General features: G+C 36.7%; 1 protein-coding gene across 1 annotated transcript in view; it reads left to right on the top strand.

Moving 5' to 3' along the window:
* Positions 1-6,586: 6,586 nt before the first annotated feature.
* The window catches only part of CHR24 (chromatin remodeling 24), a 57,158-nt gene continuing 42,303 nt past the window's right edge, over positions 6,587-21,441 (top strand). Inside the window, exons 1-11 of the mRNA XM_059576720.2 lie at positions 6,587-7,034; positions 9,575-9,700; positions 9,844-9,897; positions 9,979-10,074; positions 10,159-11,240; positions 11,337-11,467; positions 11,609-11,663; positions 12,042-12,170; positions 13,419-13,526; positions 13,666-13,721; positions 13,799-13,889. Of these exons, the coding sequence (XP_059432703.2) occupies positions 7,013-7,034; positions 9,575-9,700; positions 9,844-9,897; positions 9,979-10,074; positions 10,159-11,240; positions 11,337-11,467; positions 11,609-11,663; positions 12,042-12,170; positions 13,419-13,526; positions 13,666-13,721; positions 13,799-13,889 (1,950 nt within the window). The 5' untranslated portion in view covers positions 6,587-7,012. The remainder of the gene's footprint in view (positions 7,035-9,574; positions 9,701-9,843; positions 9,898-9,978; positions 10,075-10,158; positions 11,241-11,336; positions 11,468-11,608; positions 11,664-12,041; positions 12,171-13,418; positions 13,527-13,665; positions 13,722-13,798; positions 13,890-21,441) is intronic.

The following is a 21,441-nucleotide window of genomic DNA, read 5'->3' as shown; positions in this document are numbered from 1 at the left end:
CACACGACACATTGAGCTCACTAATTGAGCATTCTGAATTGAACGAGAAAATAAAGATTAAAATAAACGATCAAGATCATTTAATGTGCTCGCATGGAACCGGTTTCACCATCTCACGCACTTTAAGGATAACTTCAATCTCAAATAACTTCCCCACGCACGCACAGTCAACAAGACTAACATAGTGTCAGGAGTCTCGGTGTGCACACAAGCTGTCTCAACCGTCCAGCTTTTTTGATGAAATATAAGATGTTGGATGCTTGTAATGGACGACAGCTGTAAAGCATTTGATCATGAAGGATTTATATGGTGTATCAGAATTTCTGTAATCTTCCCCTGATTGAGTTGATCCGACAACTGATATTCAATCACGCATGCAGAGGATAAGATCAGCAGCTTTTGTTCCCCACGCATGCACAGTCACTGAGACTGACACGGTGACAGGCGTCTCTATATGCATGTGGGCTGTCTCAGCCCTCCAAATTTTTTTAGGAAATCTTGGTCGTTGGATACTTGTAATGGAAGATAGTTGTAAAGCATTAGATCATGTAAAAGTTATATGGTGTATCGCAAGCTCCGTAAACATGCCCTAATTGATTTGATCTAACGAGTGAAATTAAATTGTAAAAAGATTTATATAATCCACGAACCCTATTAAATGAGCACACCAGATTTAATTAGAAATGGTCGCATGGGATCATTGTTTTGGTAAACCAAACGTCATGACACGTGGCACGCCCCCAGCGATTGGTCAAATCTGTTTCCAAATCGAGCCGTTCATTTATTAAATTTTTTTATATTTTCACAAATCCAACGGTTGGGATTCTGGGAATGAAACTGAAATGTAACTTCAGTTTTAACCTAATTTTCTAATTTCTTTGATTCTTTCCTCCATTCCAGTTACTAGTGGTTTCTTGAGGACCAAATTTCGAAAACTAGGGTGATAGAGAGAGATGACAGGGGTGATCCATTGAATGCAACCTACTGTGAGCATTCATTACATCTCCCATCGTGGTTGAAGAGTTGAATGTACGCATACAATCCTTCTCATCCCCCTCCAACAACCCGTTCATTTCTGATTCCTAATTGAGCCGTTGATGGATCCTCTGAGATTCATCTAATGGCTTTTTAACCAATCGCACAAAACTTGTGAGAGAAACTCTTGAGCTATCGTGTGACTCGCTTAGTCGCTTCTGTTTTGAACCAGAAGAGGATACCAATTTTTCTCCTATCACGTCCAATCTCGCCGCCAAATCCCTTCTTTTTTTTTGTGTGTGTGTTCTTTACCTTGTTTATTTATGTTCTTTTCAACTTTTTTGTGACCTTTTGGTTGTGGTGTGGCAGGTTTATCTTCTCCAAGCCCTAGTACATAACGATGGCAGAGACAAACATGATGACTTTTGATCTGACTGTGACGAAAATGATACTCGAGTACTAGGCTTTCAGTCTTTGGTTTATTTTTTATTCATTCCCAAATCCCCTCATCCCCCTTTTATACATGTATGTAAGTTACAAGAGATTGCATACACTTGTTCAGTTGTTTGCTTCTTGCTAACGAGAGAGAAAACGTTCTAAAGAGGGAAGTTGACTTTAAGTTATGTTTTTCCTAACTCCTAAGTTCCTGAACCCTAATTCCTAACTCTTTAAATTTTTAGAGTATTTGTTATTTTATTTTCAAATTTGGTTGTTCCTAACTCTAATGTTGATAATTTTCAACATTTGAGGGAGGAAGGTCTGCCTCCTTAAATTGGTTTTTCGAATTTGCAAGCTACAATCCCTATTAGCTATTGGCAATTGCAACAGTCTGATTGTTTGAGCCTTGAGGTTTTTAAAAAAATTGTTCTAATTTATGCTTTGAGTAATGAATAGGAAACCCTAGATAGAAATAACATTTGCTCTCTGATTACTTAATGCTTTGATTAAAACATATTGCTCTGTGCTTATCAGCCTATGTCTACCTATTATTCTATTATGTTATTACTCAAGATTCTGTTAACATTTTCTCTCTAATTCCTTAATGCTTTGATTAAAATAAATTGCTATGTACCTATCAGCCTCTGTCTATCTATTATTCCATTATGTTATTACTCAAGATTATGTTAATATTTGCTCTTTGATTACTTAATGCTTTGATTAAAACAAATTGTTATATGCCTATCAGCCTATGTCTACCTATTATTCCATTATGTTATTACTCAAGATTCTGTTAACATTTGCTCTCTGATTACTTATTGCTTTGATTAAAACATATTGCTCTATGCCTATCAGCCTATGTCTACCTATTATTCTATTATGTTATTACTCAAGATTCTGTTAATATTTGCTCTTTGATTACTTAATGCTTTGATTAAAATAAATTGCTATGTACCTATCAGCCTATGTCTATTTATTATTCCATTATGTTATTACTCAAGATTATGTTAACATTTACTCTCTGATTACTTAATGCTTTGATTAAAATAAATTGATATGTACCTATCAACCTATGTCTATCTATTATTCCATTATGTTATTATCCAAGATTCTGTTATTGATTGTTTAAAACCAGCCATGCTCTTTGTTAGTTAACACTTAACATAATAGAATCTTCCATGTGTTTAGTCTCTGCCTCTTTAATCCTTTCAATAGAATCTGTTTAGTAAAGTCTTATAGAATTATTTATGTTAGTTAAAAATTTGTCATGTTAGAAAGCTGGAATTTAATCATCAATTAAATTTTGTAATTAACAATTCTGAAGAATATGAGTCAGTCTATGGAAGCCAATGAAGTTGATTTAGGTGATGATACACTTACTGTCAATCCTACCCCTGGATCTGGTGGGTCTGGTAGGATTGAAAATGCACCAAATCAACCTGTTAACACTGTTTCTCCTGTTGTTGGTGAATCTGAGGCTAGGGATGGGAGTGGGAAGGTACCCTATCAAAAGAAGAAAAGGCAAAAGACTTTCAAAGTCTGGAATGACTTTGGTTCAATTACAATAGGTGGAGTAAAAAATCACAGTGCAATTGGTGTAAGATGTTGTTTTCTGTTGGTAAATCAAGTACTACCTCAACACTAAATAAGCATTTGACTTCATGTGTCAATTTGTGGAGTTTAATAGCAATAAAAAGCGAAAAACTTTATCATTTGATCTTAATAGTGACACTGATGGTGTAGTGAGTTTGACAAATTTTAGTTTTAATGAGAGGGGGGTTAGGGAACTTGCTGCCCATATAGTACTACTCCACGAGTACCCTTTTAATATGATGGAACATGAACTTTTTAACAAGTTCATGAGGGCTTGCACACACCATTGGGAACAAATTAGCCGTGCAACTGTAAAAATGACTGCATTACCACTTACAACACTGAAAAAATGAAGCTAATAACACTTTTTAAATTAGTTGATAAGGTAAACATCACCACTGATATGTGGATTTCCTCCCAAAGAGTGTCATTTATGGTGGTGACTTGCCACTTTGTGGATTTTACTTGGTGCCTCCAAAAAAGAATTTTAAACATTTGTAATGTATCTCCTCCACATTCTGGTATTGTTGTTGTTAATGCATTAAGAGATTGCTTTTCTTATTGGAAAATTGAGGATAAAGTTCTTACAATTACTATTGATAATGCTAGAGCTAATAATTCTACCATTGGACTGATTAGAGATGATTTTGAGTTGAGGAATACTTTGCCTATTGGGGGTAGGTTGTTTCATGTGAGATGTTGTGCATATATTGCAAACTTGTTGGTGCAAGTTGGGCTTGCAGAAATTGGGGATATTATAGATTCTATGAGGCAGAGTATAAAATATATAGTGGCTTCTGAGGGTAGGTTGAATGTTTTTAGTGAGATAGCAAATAGATTGCATTTACCTTGCAAGAAGCTGATTTTAGATGTTCTCACACGTTGGAACAACACTTATATGATGTTGGAGACTGCAATTAGGTTCAAAGAAGTGTTTCTTAGGTATCATAGAGTTGATCAAACTTTTCAATGGGTTGTAAGTCCTAAACAGTGGGATGTGGTAGAGAAAATCAACTAGGTTTTGTCAGTTTTCAATAATGTAACCAATGTTGTATTTAGTAGTGACTACCCTATTGAAAATCTATTTTTACCTGAGGTTTGGAGGATGAAAGAAGTATTGGTGATTAAGTGTGAGGATATGAATGATTACATAAGATCAATGGCAACTAAGATGGCTGCAAAATTTGATAAGTATTGGGGTGATAGCAATTTGTTGATGTCCTTAGCTGCTGTGTTGGATCCAAGATACAAGATGAAGTTGATCAATTTATGTTTTCCTATCATTTTATCCTAGGACTGAAGCTAGTACTCATACTAACAATGTGCTGACAATTCTGCAAGAGTTATATGAGTTATATGTCTTTGCTCAAAATTCAGTTATCTTGTTAGAAACTACCCAAGTAAATGCTAGTTCCTCAAGTGCAATTGTTAGAGATGTAGTTCCAAAAGTTTCCCTTGGTCAATCAAAGTATTTCGAACATATTAGAAGCAGTGACATCATCCGATCCATAAAAAATGATTTGGATGTTTATCTTGAAGATGATGTCTACATTTGTGATAAGAATGAGAAAGGAAACAATATGGAAACAGATTTTGAGGCTTTGGCATGGTGAAAATGCAATGCATTGAAGTACTGCATCTTGTCTATGTTGAGATTGGTTCATCAAGTCTTCATATGACCTCTCCGCAATTCTGTGAAATGAATTAGGATATTTCCCAATATGATTAAGAAAAGTACAATGTTTTTCATATTTAAATTTCTTCCAACTCTTGAATTCATCTATAGTGAATACAAATTGTGTACAATACCTAGATGGCTTATTAAATAGAAAGCATGGCAGACAAAATGTTGTATCTTTATCATGCCAATATTCGAGCCATGAAGGAAATAACATGAACCACGAAGGTTGAGAGCTACAAAGATGATTTTCTTGTCTAGATTTCGGGTACTTTGGGATAATATATTGGTACGAACCACCTTTAATGTAGTTCTTCAAATTTCATTTCATTGATTAACATCATAATCCCATATTTGACGATGCAATCCAAGATCAAAATCCAATGAACTAATATCAAATTCATTGACATAAACTCTCTGAGGTTTTTAGGAGATTTTTCAGAAATTTGGATATCAAAGTTGGCGATGATGTATCGTCAACATTGGCATTTGAACTTTGTGCATTTTTTTCTTTTGAAAAAGTCAAGTATTGTATTTGGCTTTCCTATCATCTACAAATAAATTTACATGGTCATATTGGAGTCAATAGAAAAGAAAGAAAAAATATGCATAGGTTAACAATGAACAAACTCACACGAAGAACAATATAATATAATAGCTCCCATGTGTCAAATTCTCCAATTAAAATTTTAAATTCTAACAACCAATATTCTAAATATTTAATAAACATATATCCAAATTACAAAACCACTTAGATTAGGAATTGAGCTTAGAATACTAACCTCAAAAAGTGCGACTTGCCTTGAGTGATTTTACACCACTTCTAAATGGTTATGTCGTCTACAGGTTGTTGTTCTATGTTAGGAAAGATAAAAACAAATTAAAAACTCTCTCATTATTTTGATTTGAATTGTTGTCAATTTTGTGAGTTGCAAGCAGAGACTGTCTAGAGAGATAACTAAAAAACTCAACAATTAGGATTTTGAGAGATCTTGTTAAAATAGGTAGGACAGCTGTGAATTGCAAGTGATTTTTTGTTATTGCTAGGGGTGTACAAACAGGGCAGTTATAACTGTCCCACAACTGCTAACTGCATAACTGCTTTAATATACAGTTATAAAAAACCACTAATCGCCTAGGGCAGAGCGGTTAGCAGTAGGAAAAAGCAGTTAATAACCGCTAACTACCTACCCTTATATATAGTAATATAAATATACATTTTATATTTTATATTAAATATATAACATTAAAACGACGCCGTTTTGGTGTTAAACACGAAAATAGTGTTGTTTTAAATACGAGTTAAGAATAGGGTTTCATCATATTCATTGTTTTTGGGAACACTTTGACTCAAAACTATTTATAATAAGCCCAAAAAATAGGCACAAAAGGCCCAAAACACCTCAAAAAGCCCGAATGCCCTATTATTGGTTTGAATAACTACTAACCGCCTAATCGGAGTGATTGTGGTTATTAAAATTCAATAACCGCCTTAGGCAGTTGAGGTTAGCAGTTTTAGCCAATAACAGCTAACTACAACCTCTTGTACACCCCTTAGTTATTGCAATGGTTTTGTTCTTTTGGTTATCATGTCTGAATCTTAAAAGTACATTGAAAAAGCGTAGAAAAAGAAATTAAATTATAGCTGACATGATTTGAGCCAATAAATATAATCAACTATAATAGAAACTTCGACCAAATTTCAGTATATATGATTAACATGAACTTGGAATTTATACATTCACAGTATTGCAATTTTTATGAAATAAGAAATTTCCTTTAAGTTTTACATATTATAACACTCATTATCAATTAAAAAAATCTCACAAAACACCACTTATAGTCTTACCTCACTTTTATGAAATAAATTTATTTTTCTCACCCATACATATGCTGGGTTGTTTCCACTTCCCAACTTCCAAACCTTCAAAAAAGTTGAAAAATTTGCCATTCGTCACTAATTCTTGTTGCCCATGTGCCCACCCAAATCCCAAATAAGGGCTCCCTAAAAATCTTGACTGTTCCCAAATCACTCTTGTGGCTCTTGCTCCCTCTCTTTCTCTGTTTCTCTTTCTTCTTCTTTTTTTTGTTTCTCTCTATCTAGTAGTGACGGAAGAGAGTGATGTGTGCCATCACTGCCATAGATCCAGTTCCAATGGGCAATGGTGAATACGATTTTTGGGTGAAGCGAAGCAACCATACTAGCGAAAATGACCATAAAAATTGAAGTTAGGGTTTCGAGAACTTACAATTAGTCCAAATTTCCAATCAACCGCCAAAGATATCAAGTGAAGTTCTTTAAGACTACAGAGGGTACTGAAAAGTCTAATGGTGGGAATCATAGATCAAGGTTTGCAATGGCGATTTCCAAGTTTTTTCTTCTGAAATTTGTTTTTTCCATTCGATTCAGATCACTATATATTCTTTCAAGTTCCGCATTTTATTTTACTCTAATAAACATTTCCAGTTAACTCCTTAATATTATATGTGGAAAATTCTGCTTTTAACTTCTATATTGATTTTTATTTCCTTAGCACAAGTGCTAAGCAATAATAATTTGTCGTCTTTTTGTGTGTTTGTGTGAGAGCTCCTTCATGTATTGATTTGTAGTGTGCCTACCATGTTTGTTAACCCTTATTTGTGCCTTGCCTGGCTTGGACTTCTGAATTACCAATTTTTCGCCTCCCATATTATCTGACTTCTTCTTTGGCTATGGCTATTAGTATTATTTTTCTCGGTTTGGTATCAAAACAACTATTGGTATTCTTTGCTACTTCATTCCTCCATTTGAAAGGAATGGTAGCGCACTCAATTACCTCCTTTGTGTGCCACGCCTATTTTATAGTTTCACATATTTCTATGGAAACCTGAAGTAAGACCTTTTATTGCATGTTCATTTCCTCGGAATTTTCCAAGGGTACAATTAAGATAAATCACCTTTTTTTTTTTTTTTTTTTTTTTTTTTTTTTTTTTAATGTTGGGGAGCCTCTCCAAAGTAGGGCCCTTTGGACCCACTCCTGCAGAGTAAACCACGGTCCCGTACACCACACCCTCGGAAGTTTTTTTACACGGAATTGGTTAAATCATTGGCTTCTCACCAGGGGGTGTTGCTCCAAGAAATTGTTTGTACTCATGAGGTGTTGAACCTTGGACCTTGAAGGGAGCAAACCCCAAGACCAAAGCCTCCACCACTTGGGCCAACCCCTTGGGGTTCACTTGAGACTTATTTACGGTAGATGAGTTTGAGGGAGGTGCTTGAAATTTAATTAATCTTTTGTTTAAATTTCTGGAGTGTTATAGTTTTAGGGTGAATTTATTGGCATGAACCATCGTATGAGAGTCCTGAAAAACACTTTAACTGTGCACTAACAGGTTGTGATTGACTATTGGGGTTTTTAGGGCACTAGTGATTGATCCTCAGTCCTAGTGATTGCTCAACAAGGGGCACCTAGACCAAAACTTGGCCCGAATCGATTTTTTAACCTAGTTTAGGTTGAGATGTTATGGGTACATAGGGTTGGGGGGGGGGGGGGGGGGGGGGTGGGGTTGGTTCTGCTCTTCTCTCCTCCCAAGCTAAGATTTGGGGACAAGGCTTTGCAAAGGGAGGAGCTTCGGGGTTTCAAGAGTTAGGTCGATCGAGGTCTTAGAGCACTAGTACCAAACTTCCTATAGCCCATTCTCTTCCCTATGTTTAGGAAAAATCTCAAAAAAACCACAAAAGAAACCCATATCAGAAGTCATAAGTATAACCAACATCAAAGGATGCATTCTGTAGATGCCCAATGCATTATTAAATTATAAAAAACTGATTCTCTCTCATCTCTCCTTCGCATGTTCCGACAATTCTCTCTCATATCTCCTATTTCATCGGTTGCAATGATAAAAATAAATAGTATTTAATTCATATAGGGAAAAATAAGGGAATTTATTGTAAAATATTTTTTTATTGGGAATCAAAAAGTAGTTTTATTCCTTAAATTGAAGGAAAATGGTTGGGAAGCTGCTGCTAGTGCTCTTAGTTAAAAAAAAAAAAAATTTCTACTGACGAAGTAAATAGAAAAGGTAAAAAAGCAAATAAAACAAACAGATAAAAAAAGACAAAATTTTAATTTAAACTAGATCGAATTTTCTCTAATGCAGTCTTTTAAAATAATGTGTTTAAATTGCATATATATATATATATATATGTGTGTGTGTGTGTGTGTGGGTGTGTTTTCCCAACCATTTTTTCTAAATTAAGGGAATAAAATTACTTTTTGATTCCTTGTAAAAAAATATTTCACAATAGATTTCTTTATTTTTCTCTATATGAATTAAATACTATTTTTTTTTTATCATTGCAACCAAAGAGAAAGGAGAGAGAATTGTTGGGACATGTGAATGAGAGAGGAGAGATAATTAGGTTTTTATAATTTAATAATGCATTAGGCATCTACAGTGTTTTTCAATACATTAAGAAATACTGTAGATGCCCTTTGATATTGTTATATTTAGAGATTATGATCTGGGTGCGTTTTGGTAATTTTTTGAGATTTTTCCTAAATATAAGAAAATAAATTGGCTGTAAGAAATGCTCTAATAGCTACTTATCAAAAAAAAAAAAAAGAAATGCTCTAATAGCTATAGAACATGTAAAGAAACACATACATTTTGTTAAAAACAAAAAAAAAAAAGTTTCCTTTGCGCGTGCGAATGCTAGCGGCCTCCGAGTATCCAAAATTCAAAAATCACACACACAGCGGGAAAACCATGAAGCCGAAATGACCTCCGAAAAGCCCACAAGAATTACAAAAAACCCAAACATCTCCTTCACTTTCTCGTTTCTTAACTTTCTATTATAAAAACACTTTTACAATCCCCACTCTAAGAGAGAGCTTTCTTTGGTTCCAGCACAAAAAAGGAAACCAATTGCGGAGATGAAGAGCAGCAAGAAACCACTGAGCCTCAACGACCGCCATTACCGTCTCCTTCAAGACCTCTCCGCTCCTCTGAAACCCTCCTCCAGGCCCTCCACGGGTACAAACTCATTTCCCTCTCTCTATCCCTAACATTTTTTAATTTTTGTTGTTTTTTTTTTTTGGATGAATACAAAAAAAAAATTGAATTTTTGCTGTTGGGTTTGAAAATTTGGACTAATTGTTGAATATTGCGTCTCGCAGACGATTATGATATTCCTCAATTCTCAGGAATCAGCGATTTCGATTCTCCTCTTGGTACGAATTTCTCTCAATAGTTATTTTTATTTTTTATTTTTGTTTTTGTTTTAAAATTTGCAATAATGTTTCACACTGAAGAAGGAGAAGGGAAGCCATCAAAGGTCAACAACGACGACCACGACGATGAGAATATTTCTCAATTCTCAGGAATCACCGGTCTTGATTCTCCTCTCGGTACTCCTCTCTCTCTCTGTATGTATATGCGAAACCATTTTCGTTTTCTTATTTATATATAACTTCTCTTTGATGAGTTTCCAGAGAAAGAGAAGCCGATGAAGGTTAAGATCGAAGGTAGGCGGCGTCTATGTAAAGTTTCAACTCGACACAATGATAGTTCTGATGATACAGTGGTGCTTGATGACCCAACGTTTTCTGATATCACTGAATTTGATTCACCGCCACCCAAAAATGCGAGTGAGGGTGGTGGTGAGAATAAGGGTGGAAATGAGATTAGAGATATTCTCAGCGATTTGAGCGCCAAGTTTGATTTTTTGTCCATTGAGAAGAAGCGGGTTCCAAAGAGGATTGAATTGGTCGAGGATTCTTTGGATTTGGTGAGAGAGAAGGAAATGAGTGAAGAGAAGAAAGTTGATTTTCCTGAATATATGAGTGCAGGGTCTTCGCTTTCGCTTGCATCAGACATGTCTGGTTCCTCGTCGGACTTGGTTAATAGTGCTGGAGGTGGGGTTGAGAATGCTGTAGAAGAGCATGAGGAGAAGAGTGATTTGTGGAATGTTTCTGAAGGTAATAGGGCACATGGAGTGAAGAACACTAGTGGAAAGCTAAATAGAAATGAACCCAGAGAGGTGGATGAGAAATTGACGTCCAGGAGACAGCCTTTTGAGACTGAATCTGAAGAGGAGAAGGTGTTTGACTCTAAGGATGATGGTTTTATGGGTGGGGTACAGGAGACTAAGAAACATAGTGGAGCAAAAACAAATGATCCTCTACCTCGGAGGATGGATAAGAAGTTAGTTCCTGTCCAGCAATTGTTTGATTCTAAAGTTGAAGAAAGAGAGGATGATGGGGAGGATGATTGTGTTATTTTGAGTGGCAAGAAAACAGTTAAGGTGGTGGAGAAGTGGGGAATGAAGCTTAAGGATGAGTATAATGATTCACATGGTGATGATGTTTTGGATGATTATGCGGATGGTTCTGTTTTGGAGGATGATGGGTCTATTAGTTTTAGTGGCTCAAAATCTACGTACAAGTTGCCTGGTAAGATTGCTAAAATGTTGTATCCACATCAGCGTGATGGCTTAAGGTGGCTATGGGCTCTGCATTGTCAGGGTAAGGGTGGAATCTTAGGGGATGACATGGGTCTGGGGAAGACAATGCAGGTAAACAAATTGGATCTGTTTTACTAGGAAATTTTGTTTTTAGATTATTTTATATATTTAAAATTTGTTTCAATGCTGGTTTGTTTCTGAGTGCAGATATGTGGCTTCTTAGCTGGATTATTCCACTCGCGTTTGATTAAGAGGGCAATGGTTGTGGCCCCAAAAACGCTGATGCCCCATTGGATCAAAGAATTATCAGCCGTGGGGCTCTCTGAGAAGATAAGAGAGTAATGCTGCTTGGCTTGTGTCTTTTCTACCTTTCCTCTTATTTCTTATATGAGAAAACAAAATTTAATTTATTGATAAAGAAAAAATATAAATATTTTTGTATGAATTGCTGCAGTCACCAAACCTGTTCTTCAATGTAGGTACTATGGGACTTGTCCAAAAGCTCGGCAGTATGAGCTCCAGTATATACTTCAGGTATTAGATATGTCCCTTTCACGTATTAAATCTGAGTTGGCACATAACATATTTACTGGCAAATAGAGGCTAAGCATGCAACTAAGTTTATGCTTCAGACTGAACTTGAAACTTGGGGGTTGAATAAGTTCTCACACAAGTCTGGAATACGTTAATTTCATTCGCACAATCGTCCTCATTTTAGATTTGGTTAAATGCTCAACTTGGAAAATTCAAAATCTGTCATTTCTATGTAATGCTTACTTAGCAATTTTGATATTAAAATATAGTTTCTAGAGAACTGTTGCCATGGGGTTCTAGAACCCTTCTCTTGGTTTGCATGTTGTTGGGTGGCATGATAAGATTTTGTGACATCTTGCATTTGTTGTCTCCTCACAGGACAAAGGTGTCCTTCTTACAACTTATGATATTGTACGGAACAACTCTAAATCTTTACGGGGTGACTACTATTACGATAATGAAGGAAGTGAAGATAGTGTTACATGGGATTATATGATACTTGATGAGGTATTTAGTTACTCATATTGTTGCCAAGCATTGAGAAGTCTTATTTTTTTCCCGTGGTTTCCATCTTCAAAAGAATTGTAAATTTGTTCATATGTGTGATGGCCATACTGTAAGGCAGTCAATTTTATTGCCCAGCCCCCAACTCTACTGCCTTTGTACTCGTACATATGTATGCGTTTATATGTTTGTGATTACCACATTTATAAAAAAATATGCATATGTGAGGATTTAAATTTGTTTGACCCAAGGTGAAAACTTTTTTTGGGATAACTTTTTTTTTTTTTTTTTTGTAGGTAATGTTGGACAACTTTGTGTCACAGTATGCAATAAGTGGGTGCTGGGAGAGATTTGAATCAGTTGTTTAGGTTTGAGGAAAACTGTGTAGAAAATAAATAATAAGTTAGATGCCTCCAGAGGATGTATCGTCTCCAAAGATGCATACAATTGTAAATTCAATAAAAAATTTAGTGCTCTGTTTGGCATGTCTTGAGTGAAGCCCATCAAGGGCTTATTGTTTTGCCAATGCGAGGATGTTTGTTTATTACAGTGGTCCCTAAACAATTGAGCCTGTACTGTAATTTTATTCTCCATTTCAAGAATGACTACCATAAGGAATGGTGCAACTCTTTAGCTTTCAGAGTTGGGATATCAGACCATTCCAAACGTCAAGGACTAATTCAGAATCATATTGTTTTTGGGATTGTAGAGTTTAGGAAAGCATGGAGTTGAGCATTTGGAGCTCAGGAATCTAACATTGAAAAGAAGTAATGGTGACGGAACTTGAGTGCTGGCATAAAAGGTTGAGATTTTCAGCTTAGTTGAATGCCTAGGCATTCAAGAGCTGCATTCATGGACTGCCTGCATAAGCTGAACATGAAGTTTTGTAGATGTTAGCTTCACATTGCATGTATACAGGAGACCAATAGAGAATCTGCTCCCCTTGATAGCTTCACATTGCATGTATATGGGACACCAATAGAGAATCTGGCTCCCCTTGATAGAATTCTTCCTTGCCCCTTATAAGGTGCAAATGGATTTGGGAAGATTATTTTTCGCACTTTGCTGGGTTTGGGAAGGGAGAGGCCCATCCTGGGCCTTGCTTCATTGCCAATCCTATCATTAGTTTATTAATACTTACAATTTGATTTTTTTAGTTACTACTCATATTAGCATCACATTTGTATAAGAATTTGTTTCCACTTAACCTTGAGACATCACTTTATCTGATCAACCTATTTAAAACTCCAGGGGCATCTGATAAAGAATCCTAGTACACAGAGAGCCAAAAGTTTGCTTGAGATACCAAGTGCTTGTCGTATTATCATCAGTGGCACACCATTACAAAACAATCTGAAGGTATTCTGTTTGGCATTCATTGTGTTACCTTTTTGTTATTTTCTATAAGTATAATCAAGGAGTCCATAGTTATTATGGTGCATTGTCATTAAAAACTGGATATGTGATCTGGTATAGTGTTCTGCTTTTTTTTTTTTAGGAGTTGTGGGCCTTGTTCAACTTCTGTTGTCCTGACCTACTGGGTGACAAGCAATGGTAATAAACTCTTCTTGCAAAAGTTGTCTTCAATTATGTTTGTGTTTCTTGTGGCATGAGATTTTGGAGTTTCTCAGGTTTAAGGAAAAGTTTGAATATGCCATTCTACGTGGAAATGAAAAAAAGGCATCTGATAGGGAAAAGCGTATTGGTTCAGCAGTTGCAAAGGTAATGATATATTTGATGGTTATAATGTGTTTTGTGTTGCTTAGTCATTGGGTTCTGTTTGACGGGGTTATTGAGGTCTTAAGTTCAATCTTATGAGAGAGAGAGAGAGAGAGAGAGAGAGAGAGAGAGAACTGTTACAACATTCTATTTGTGTTTTCACTTGAATGGATTTTTAATAGGATTGTCGTAAACACCATAATGGTGTGGTTCTTTTGTGCCCATTGTACATCTTTTATTCCCCTCCATGTAGTTCAAAATTGTAGCTTTACTGATGTTCAAAGCATTTATATGTGCAAAAGGTTCTTTTTTTGTATTGTTTTGGTGACAGTAATAAAAACTGGCTATCGAATAATATTACAAGTAATGGAGCTCATGATCATTTACCAAATTTTCCCTTATGGGACCTTTGAATCTAAAATGTGAGATCCACAATTTCCAGGTCCATGATACTACTGTTTCTGTATTTGTTTTATTGCTTTTGGTTTTCTTATTTCAACAATTTTGACGATACATTTTACATTTGCCTGTTGATGAACAATGAAGTGTACGTACAAAAATCTTTTTTGGTAAGTAAATCATTCTTATTAGAAAGTGTGCAAAAGGCGCAGCCCAAGTACACAAAGAGTATCAAAGAGAGACTCTCAATTAGGGAGAAAAAGAAGAACACAAGTCTAGAAATTCAGTAAAACTAGAAATACAAGGACTATTGTGTGCCGCTATTCAAGCATAATGAGATTTGAACATATCAACTTTTAACTCTAACATCGCTCTCTCACAATCTTCAAAGTTCCTTGTGTTCTGTTCTCACCAAATGCTCCACATTAAGCACATAGGAGCCATTCTCCAACTTCCTAAAATGCAATGGCTTTCTAATGACCTCTCAAGCTAGCCATCAATTCCACCACCCTTCTAGGCATCACCCACAAAAAGACGGAAGATTGAAACCCATAATTCTCTAGCCACTTCACAATAGAGAAGAAGATGATCTATGGTCTACTCATTCCTCTTGCACATGCAGTTCCAATCCACAACTATGGCTTGCCTCTTGTTCAGGTTATCCAAAGTTAAAAATCTCTCTAGTGTTGCTGTCCGCATAAATAACAGCACTCTAAAAGGAGCCTTAGTTCTCTAAATGTTCTTCCATGGAAATGGGGAGCCAGCAAGAGTGCAAAGGGCATGATAACGGATTTGACCTTGAACACTTGCCTTTTTTAGAGGGATCCAACAGATTCTATCCTTGCCACCTTGTTTCAACTTGAGAGAATACAAGAGCTCAAAGAACGAGGTGATCAAGTTCACCTCCCAATCATGCACTCATTTGATAAAAAAAATATTTCACGGAATATTTATTTTAAAAAACTGTATATAGTCCACCACTAAAGCCTCCTTAGAGTGAGCAGCACTAAACAATTCCAAAAACGTTGTCTTCAGTGGATAATCTCCACATCATAAGTCATGCTAAAACTAATCTTGGACACATCACCCACTTCAAATTTGACAAATCTAGAGAAAAAAACCCCACCCCTTTGTAATGTTTTTCCACAACCCCACCCCGAAGGGCCCAACAACCTCGTTGGAACACCATCCTCCCCTCGTGCTATCATATTTGGGTTCCACCACCGATCTCTACAAAGCCTCTCTTTCTGTGGCATAAAGTCATAACCATTTCTTCGAAAGAGTTTGGTTAAATTGAATCATATTTCTGACCCCCAAACCACTAGAGAAAATCTTAGAACAAATCTTAAACCAACTAACTAGATGGATTTTGAACTCGTCCCCAATTCCACCCCACTAAAGTTTCTCAATCCGGTTGGCAAGACATACGGGGATGGTGAAGATTGACAATTAATAAGTAGGCAAATTGGAAAGAGTGCTTTTAATCAATGTTAACCTACTACATGTAGACAAATAAAGCCTCTTCCAACCAGTCAAACTACGCTCTATTTTTCAACAATGCCATCTTGTATTGATTTAGCCTTGTACGAATCCCCCAAAGGAAGCCCCAAATATTTCAAAGGCAAAGAGGACACTGTACACCCAAGAATATTGTTAAAGTATTGATTAAGTGATTAAATTTATTTATTTTTATCAGTTTAAGCTTTTGAGATAACTGATAGTTTAATATAGTATCAGAGCCAAGGTCTTGGGATCGTACATTGACTCTGTCAAATCATCCTCCATTTAAATTAAATATTTCACGTGTTGGGCTTTATCTATTAAAAGGGAGTTTGAGCCTACACGTGAGGGGGAGTGTTAAAGTATTGATTAAGTGATTAAATTTACTTCTTTCTATCAACTTAAGCTTTTGAGATAACTGATAGTTTAACACAAGCCAAGCCCTCAACACCATCCACATGGCAACATGGACTAACTTTGATTTAAATAAGTTAATTTTCAATCCCGAGACAACCTCAAAACATAAGAAGAGGCAGAGCAGATGACAAAGATGATATGGAAGTGTCACTTGCAAACAAGAGATGAAACACTAGCAACTTGTCGTTATTCCTCGACCCCACCGAAAATCCATTGTGGCAGACAACATTCTATACAAAGCTTCCATCACAACCACCAAAAGCAGAGGTGAGAAATGATCCCTTTGTTTCAGACCATGAGAGCTATTAAAGAAACCATATGAAGATGCATTAATCAAAACCAAGAAATGCACCTTAGAAATACAATGGGTGATCCCTTTTATGTCCCAAGGGCACTCAGTGGTTGGACAGCCTAGGACTTTGAGTATAATCCTCAAGGTCTTAGGTTCGAAACCACTGAGTGCAAACTGCTTATTGTGGCTATCAAACTGGGGGTTTGCCCCTTAAATTAACCGATGTGCACTTGTGGGAAACTCTTTGCCGAGGGCCTGTGTATCCTCGGGATTAGTCAAAGCGAAGTTTCGGATACCCGGTGCCAAATCAAAAAATACAGTGGGCGATCCAACCTCTCCATTTCTCCTCAAAGCCAACACAAAACCTCAATTAACAATTGTATGCCTTTTCTAGGTCCAACTTACATAGCACACTGGGTTCCCCTGATCTAATCAAGCTATCAAGACAATTCATTAGCTACCGAAATTGAATCTAAGATTTGTCTCCCCTTGGTGAAAGCATTTTGAGACGTGGAAATAACTTACTCCAACATTGTCTTTAGTTTGTTTGCTAGGACTTTTGAGATGATTTTATAAACACTACCCATAAGACTAATGAGACAGAAGTCCTTAATATTCACAACCCTAGCTTTCTTAGGGATGAGTGAAATAAAAGTTGCATTGAGACTCTTTTCAAACTTCCCTCAAAGATGAAGCTCTTGGAAAACATTCATGAAATCCCTTTAATGACCTCCCAACAAGTCTAAATAAGAGTTATGAAAAAACCATCTAGACCTGGTGCCTTATCACCATTTTGGGCTGTCACCACCTCAAAAACCACACTCTTGTCCAATGCTCTCTCTAACCACCTAACCTCTTCAACACCGATTGAATTGAAAGAAAGACTATACAGCTTTGGTCACCAACTGAATTGTTATGAATAAAATTTATTGTAAAACTGCACAACATGCTCCTTTATTGTTGTAGGATCTAAAGTGATAAAACCATTAACAACTAAGGATTCATTGGTGTTGTTTCTTTTGTTCGAATTTGCCACACAGTGTAAGATTTTAATATTATTGTCTCCCTCTTTCAATCAAAGAGCCAGTGACTTTTGCCTCCAGCTCACTTCTTTGAGAAGAATAAGTCTCTCTAAATCCTTGATGATCTCTTCCTTTCTCAACCATTCATCATTAGATAAGGATATTCTTTTTGCAATAATATAAAGATCACAAATTTCATCCAAAACAACATTTTTCTGCTTCTCAACGTTGCCAAATATATTCTCATTCCATTTTTTAAATCGGATTTCAAGGCTTTCAATTTATGTGCCATAATAAAACTAGGAGAGCCTTGGAAGCTATAGGTTTTCCACCATTGTTTTATCTTATCCATAAAACCATTTAACTTTACCACAACAACACAATCCAAAAGTAAAGGGAAATGATCTGATAAGAGTATGGGGAGCCTCCTTTGAGAAGCATTAGGAAACTAGGCTTGGGAGAGAGAAGTCTGTTAATTTTGGGCCATGACGAAGGGTCATAGTTATTAGACCACTTGTAGTTTCTACCTATAAGGGGGAGATTCATATCAGGACTAACAACAACTTCTATTTGATTTTTCTTAAATTTAGGGAACAAAACTATTTTATGCTTTCCTATCCAAATACACTCCATAGTAGCTTCCCCTTATCTTTCCCTATACCATTAAAATATTATTTATTTACAAAAAAATACAAGTTCTATGCATACCCACACATTTTTTATAAAATTCTAACACAATCCCCAGTGAAAGGCAGAAAGAGTAGAGGAGCGAGGAGAGATAAATATTTTGCGTTAAAATAATCGATAGGGAAGCTAAAGTGTTTCCCAATGCAATGGGTAGCACTATAGCATTCCGGATGTTTAGGGAAGCAATACAGATTTTCAGAAGTGAACTTCGAAAACTTTGACATAGCTAGGCTAGAACGGGTGTTGCTAGATCTCTCACTCGGATGACGGGTGATGTTGAAATCACTCCCAATGGGCCACAATAAGGTCCACCAAACCCCACCAATTCATCCTAGGGCACTCTTTTGTTAGTGTCAACATTAGGGCCATGACCACCTGCAAAAGCCCACCAAAAATTATCATAGACGTTTTTGAAAGAGCAAACCACAGAATAAGCCTCCCACACACTCCTCAACTTTCTCCACCACCCTTTTATCCCACATTAATAGGATCTGTCCATAAGCACCTCTCGAGCCAAAATAATACTAGTCTACATGTTGACAACCTAAAGATTATGCACAACTGTCCTAGACACAAGCTCCAACTTGGTTTCTTGAAGACAAGCAATATCAACCTTCCAAGATCTAAGGAGATACCTAATCCTCAACCTTTTATTCATCTCATCCAATTTGCGAACATTCCAAGACAAAACACTAGGCTTCATATTGAATCAGTTGGGCCCTTCCCCCTTACCTTTGTCGTTGCTAGCCTGACCTCACTTATGGTCTTAATTGATAGAACATGCTAACCTTTTTACTTTGCGGTGCCTTTTGTTCATTGCCTTATAAGGAGAACAGGACTAGCTGAACCATCCCGATTTTGACTCACTTCAATAGCAGTGAGCAAGGTCATCACCTCATCCTCAAACGCTTCACAAGACATCCCTAGCACCGAATCTAAAGAATCCAAAATAGGTAGAATTGGCTCTTCAATAACAAAAGGATGGATGTTCAACATCTCGTGATCCTAATGCTCTTCCCTAGAATAGGGTTTCATTTCAAGAGTGGGGTCATCTCGTCCCCATTATTTCTGGTTTGATTTATCCCATCTTTGCCTTCTTTAACAGGGATGTTTGGATGATCACTAGGTCCTTTCTCGCTTCATTGCCTCCATCGTTGCTCCTTTCGAGAGAAACAAAAAAAGTCAAGTGATCAAATCTAGAATGGGTGCTCTCTTACCATCCCGAAAGGCTAGAGCCCATTCCAAGGCCTTAGGTCGTCCCACGAAGTTTGTGACACCCAAACATGGAACAACAAATGCACCATCATTGAGAGATCTACTAGTATGAGCATTCATATACGTAAACTCTTCAACCTGTAGACAAACATCTGAAATACCTGCTATTGAGTCCTCATTGGCACAATTTGGACTTGAAATCAAAACTGCAATAAGTGGTAGCATCAACATCGGGGTAGCCATGATTTTTTCTTTTGATAAAGAACCTCCAAAAGTGGACTCATAACCTACACCGCTCAAATTGCCTTGAAACCCCTCCTTGACTCCACCAAAGTGATCAACGATAGACATGGAAGGTAGTTGCTTAGCTATCAAAGAGGCAGCAGGCTGAGTGGAAGGATGACTCGAATCCACTCCCTCGCCCAACCCTAAAGATGAGACCCCAGAGCTTGTTTTAATTTTTCACTTTTGGTTAGTGGGCTTGGTTTTAAAATGACTTAACACTTGGGCTGTAGTTGACTGATGCAGGCCCAAAATCTTAGTACGTGTTTGAGTGTGTTGGACTGTTAAATTATCAGTTATCCCAAAAGCTTAAATTGATAGGAAGAGACAAATTTAATCACTTAAATCATTACTTTGTTACTCCCCCTTACGTGTGGACTTAAACTCCCTTTTAATAGATGATGCCCAACACATGAAATATTTAATTTAAATGGGGGTGAATTGATGGAGATAGGGTTTGAACTCAGGACCTCTGACTCTGATACCGTGTTAAATCACCACTTGTCTTAAAAGCTTAAGTTGATAGGAAGAAATAAATTTAACTACTTAATCATTACTTTGACATGGGCCACCAAAGAAATTGCGCTCAAACTGAAAGACATCCTCCCCTTTGAATTGGGCTTCGTCTACTGAGGCCTACTTAGTTGAGAAGAACACGAGCCCGCTCCCGCTCCCGCACCCAAGCTCACTGAGGAAGCTCATGCTTCCAAACTCTTGGGCCAATGTTGATTTTATTTCTCTCAAAAGCACCGGTCAGGCTTGAATCTTTTTCTTTCACCCTGTTTGGTTGGGCCACCCTAGACAAGTCAAATGCTTGGGAACCTGGGCTACAAAGATCAAGTCCCTCTCAATTGGCTTGGACTTCAACCCATTAAGAACACCTTTCAGCTGGCCTACAACACTCTCAGACCCATTAACACCTCGACCCTCCCCTATCCTCATGATGTCTCAATTAGCAATACCATCACGTTCCTATTTTTCCTCATATTGTCCTTGAAGGTATTCATACTATCTTGGCCACCTAGAATTTCGTGACTCCCAAAAATTTCCCCAATCATTTCTTTTTCACTACCACCTTGTTCCCTCTATTCTAGCCCAAAAGCCTAAGCTAGTGAGCTTGGTTTACTTAAGTATATTAACTATTCTTATTCTTTATATTTTCTCAATGTGGGATACAAACCTCACAAATGCATGTACATGTCGGCTAGAAACTGCCTCACTCTGTTACACATCTAATTATCTTGTTGTATATCTTTGTGTTGTTTGAATGACGGTTTGTGTGGAATGGATGAAAGAATTATGATAATGCCAAGATTTAGGTGTATATGGGATGGGGTGCAATGTAAATGATCAAATAATTGAATGATTTTATCCAAATATTGATTGTATTCAAGGTAGTCAGCCTCCAATAAATGAGAAAAAAGATGTGTTTTATGGAAAACGTCATCCTTGATGATGTGGCCATTTATGCAAAATGACAACTTTTAATTGGTCCACGTGTCAGTTTGTTAAGTCAACTAATGGTCAACAGACGAATTGACTAATTTGGTCATTGATCAAAACCACAAGGACCTCCTGTGATAAAAATCAAACCTTACGAGAGAAAAAAATAAAGTTGTGAAACCCCAGGGGGTATTAGGTATTTAACCTTAATAGTTATGATTCTCCTTTATTCCTTCACTATGCCTGTAATTCAATTTGCAAAATACAATAGCAATTAGATTGGTTTAGTATAATTGAA

The sequence above is a fragment of the Corylus avellana genome, chromosome 11 (assembly GCF_965113065.1).
Source record: "Corylus avellana chromosome 11, dhCorAvel1.hap1.2, whole genome shotgun sequence".
Lineage (NCBI taxonomy): Eukaryota > Viridiplantae > Streptophyta > Magnoliopsida > Fagales > Betulaceae > Corylus > Corylus avellana.
Note: the sequence above shows the minus strand (reverse complement) of the source record. Positions and strands in the feature narration are given on the sequence as shown.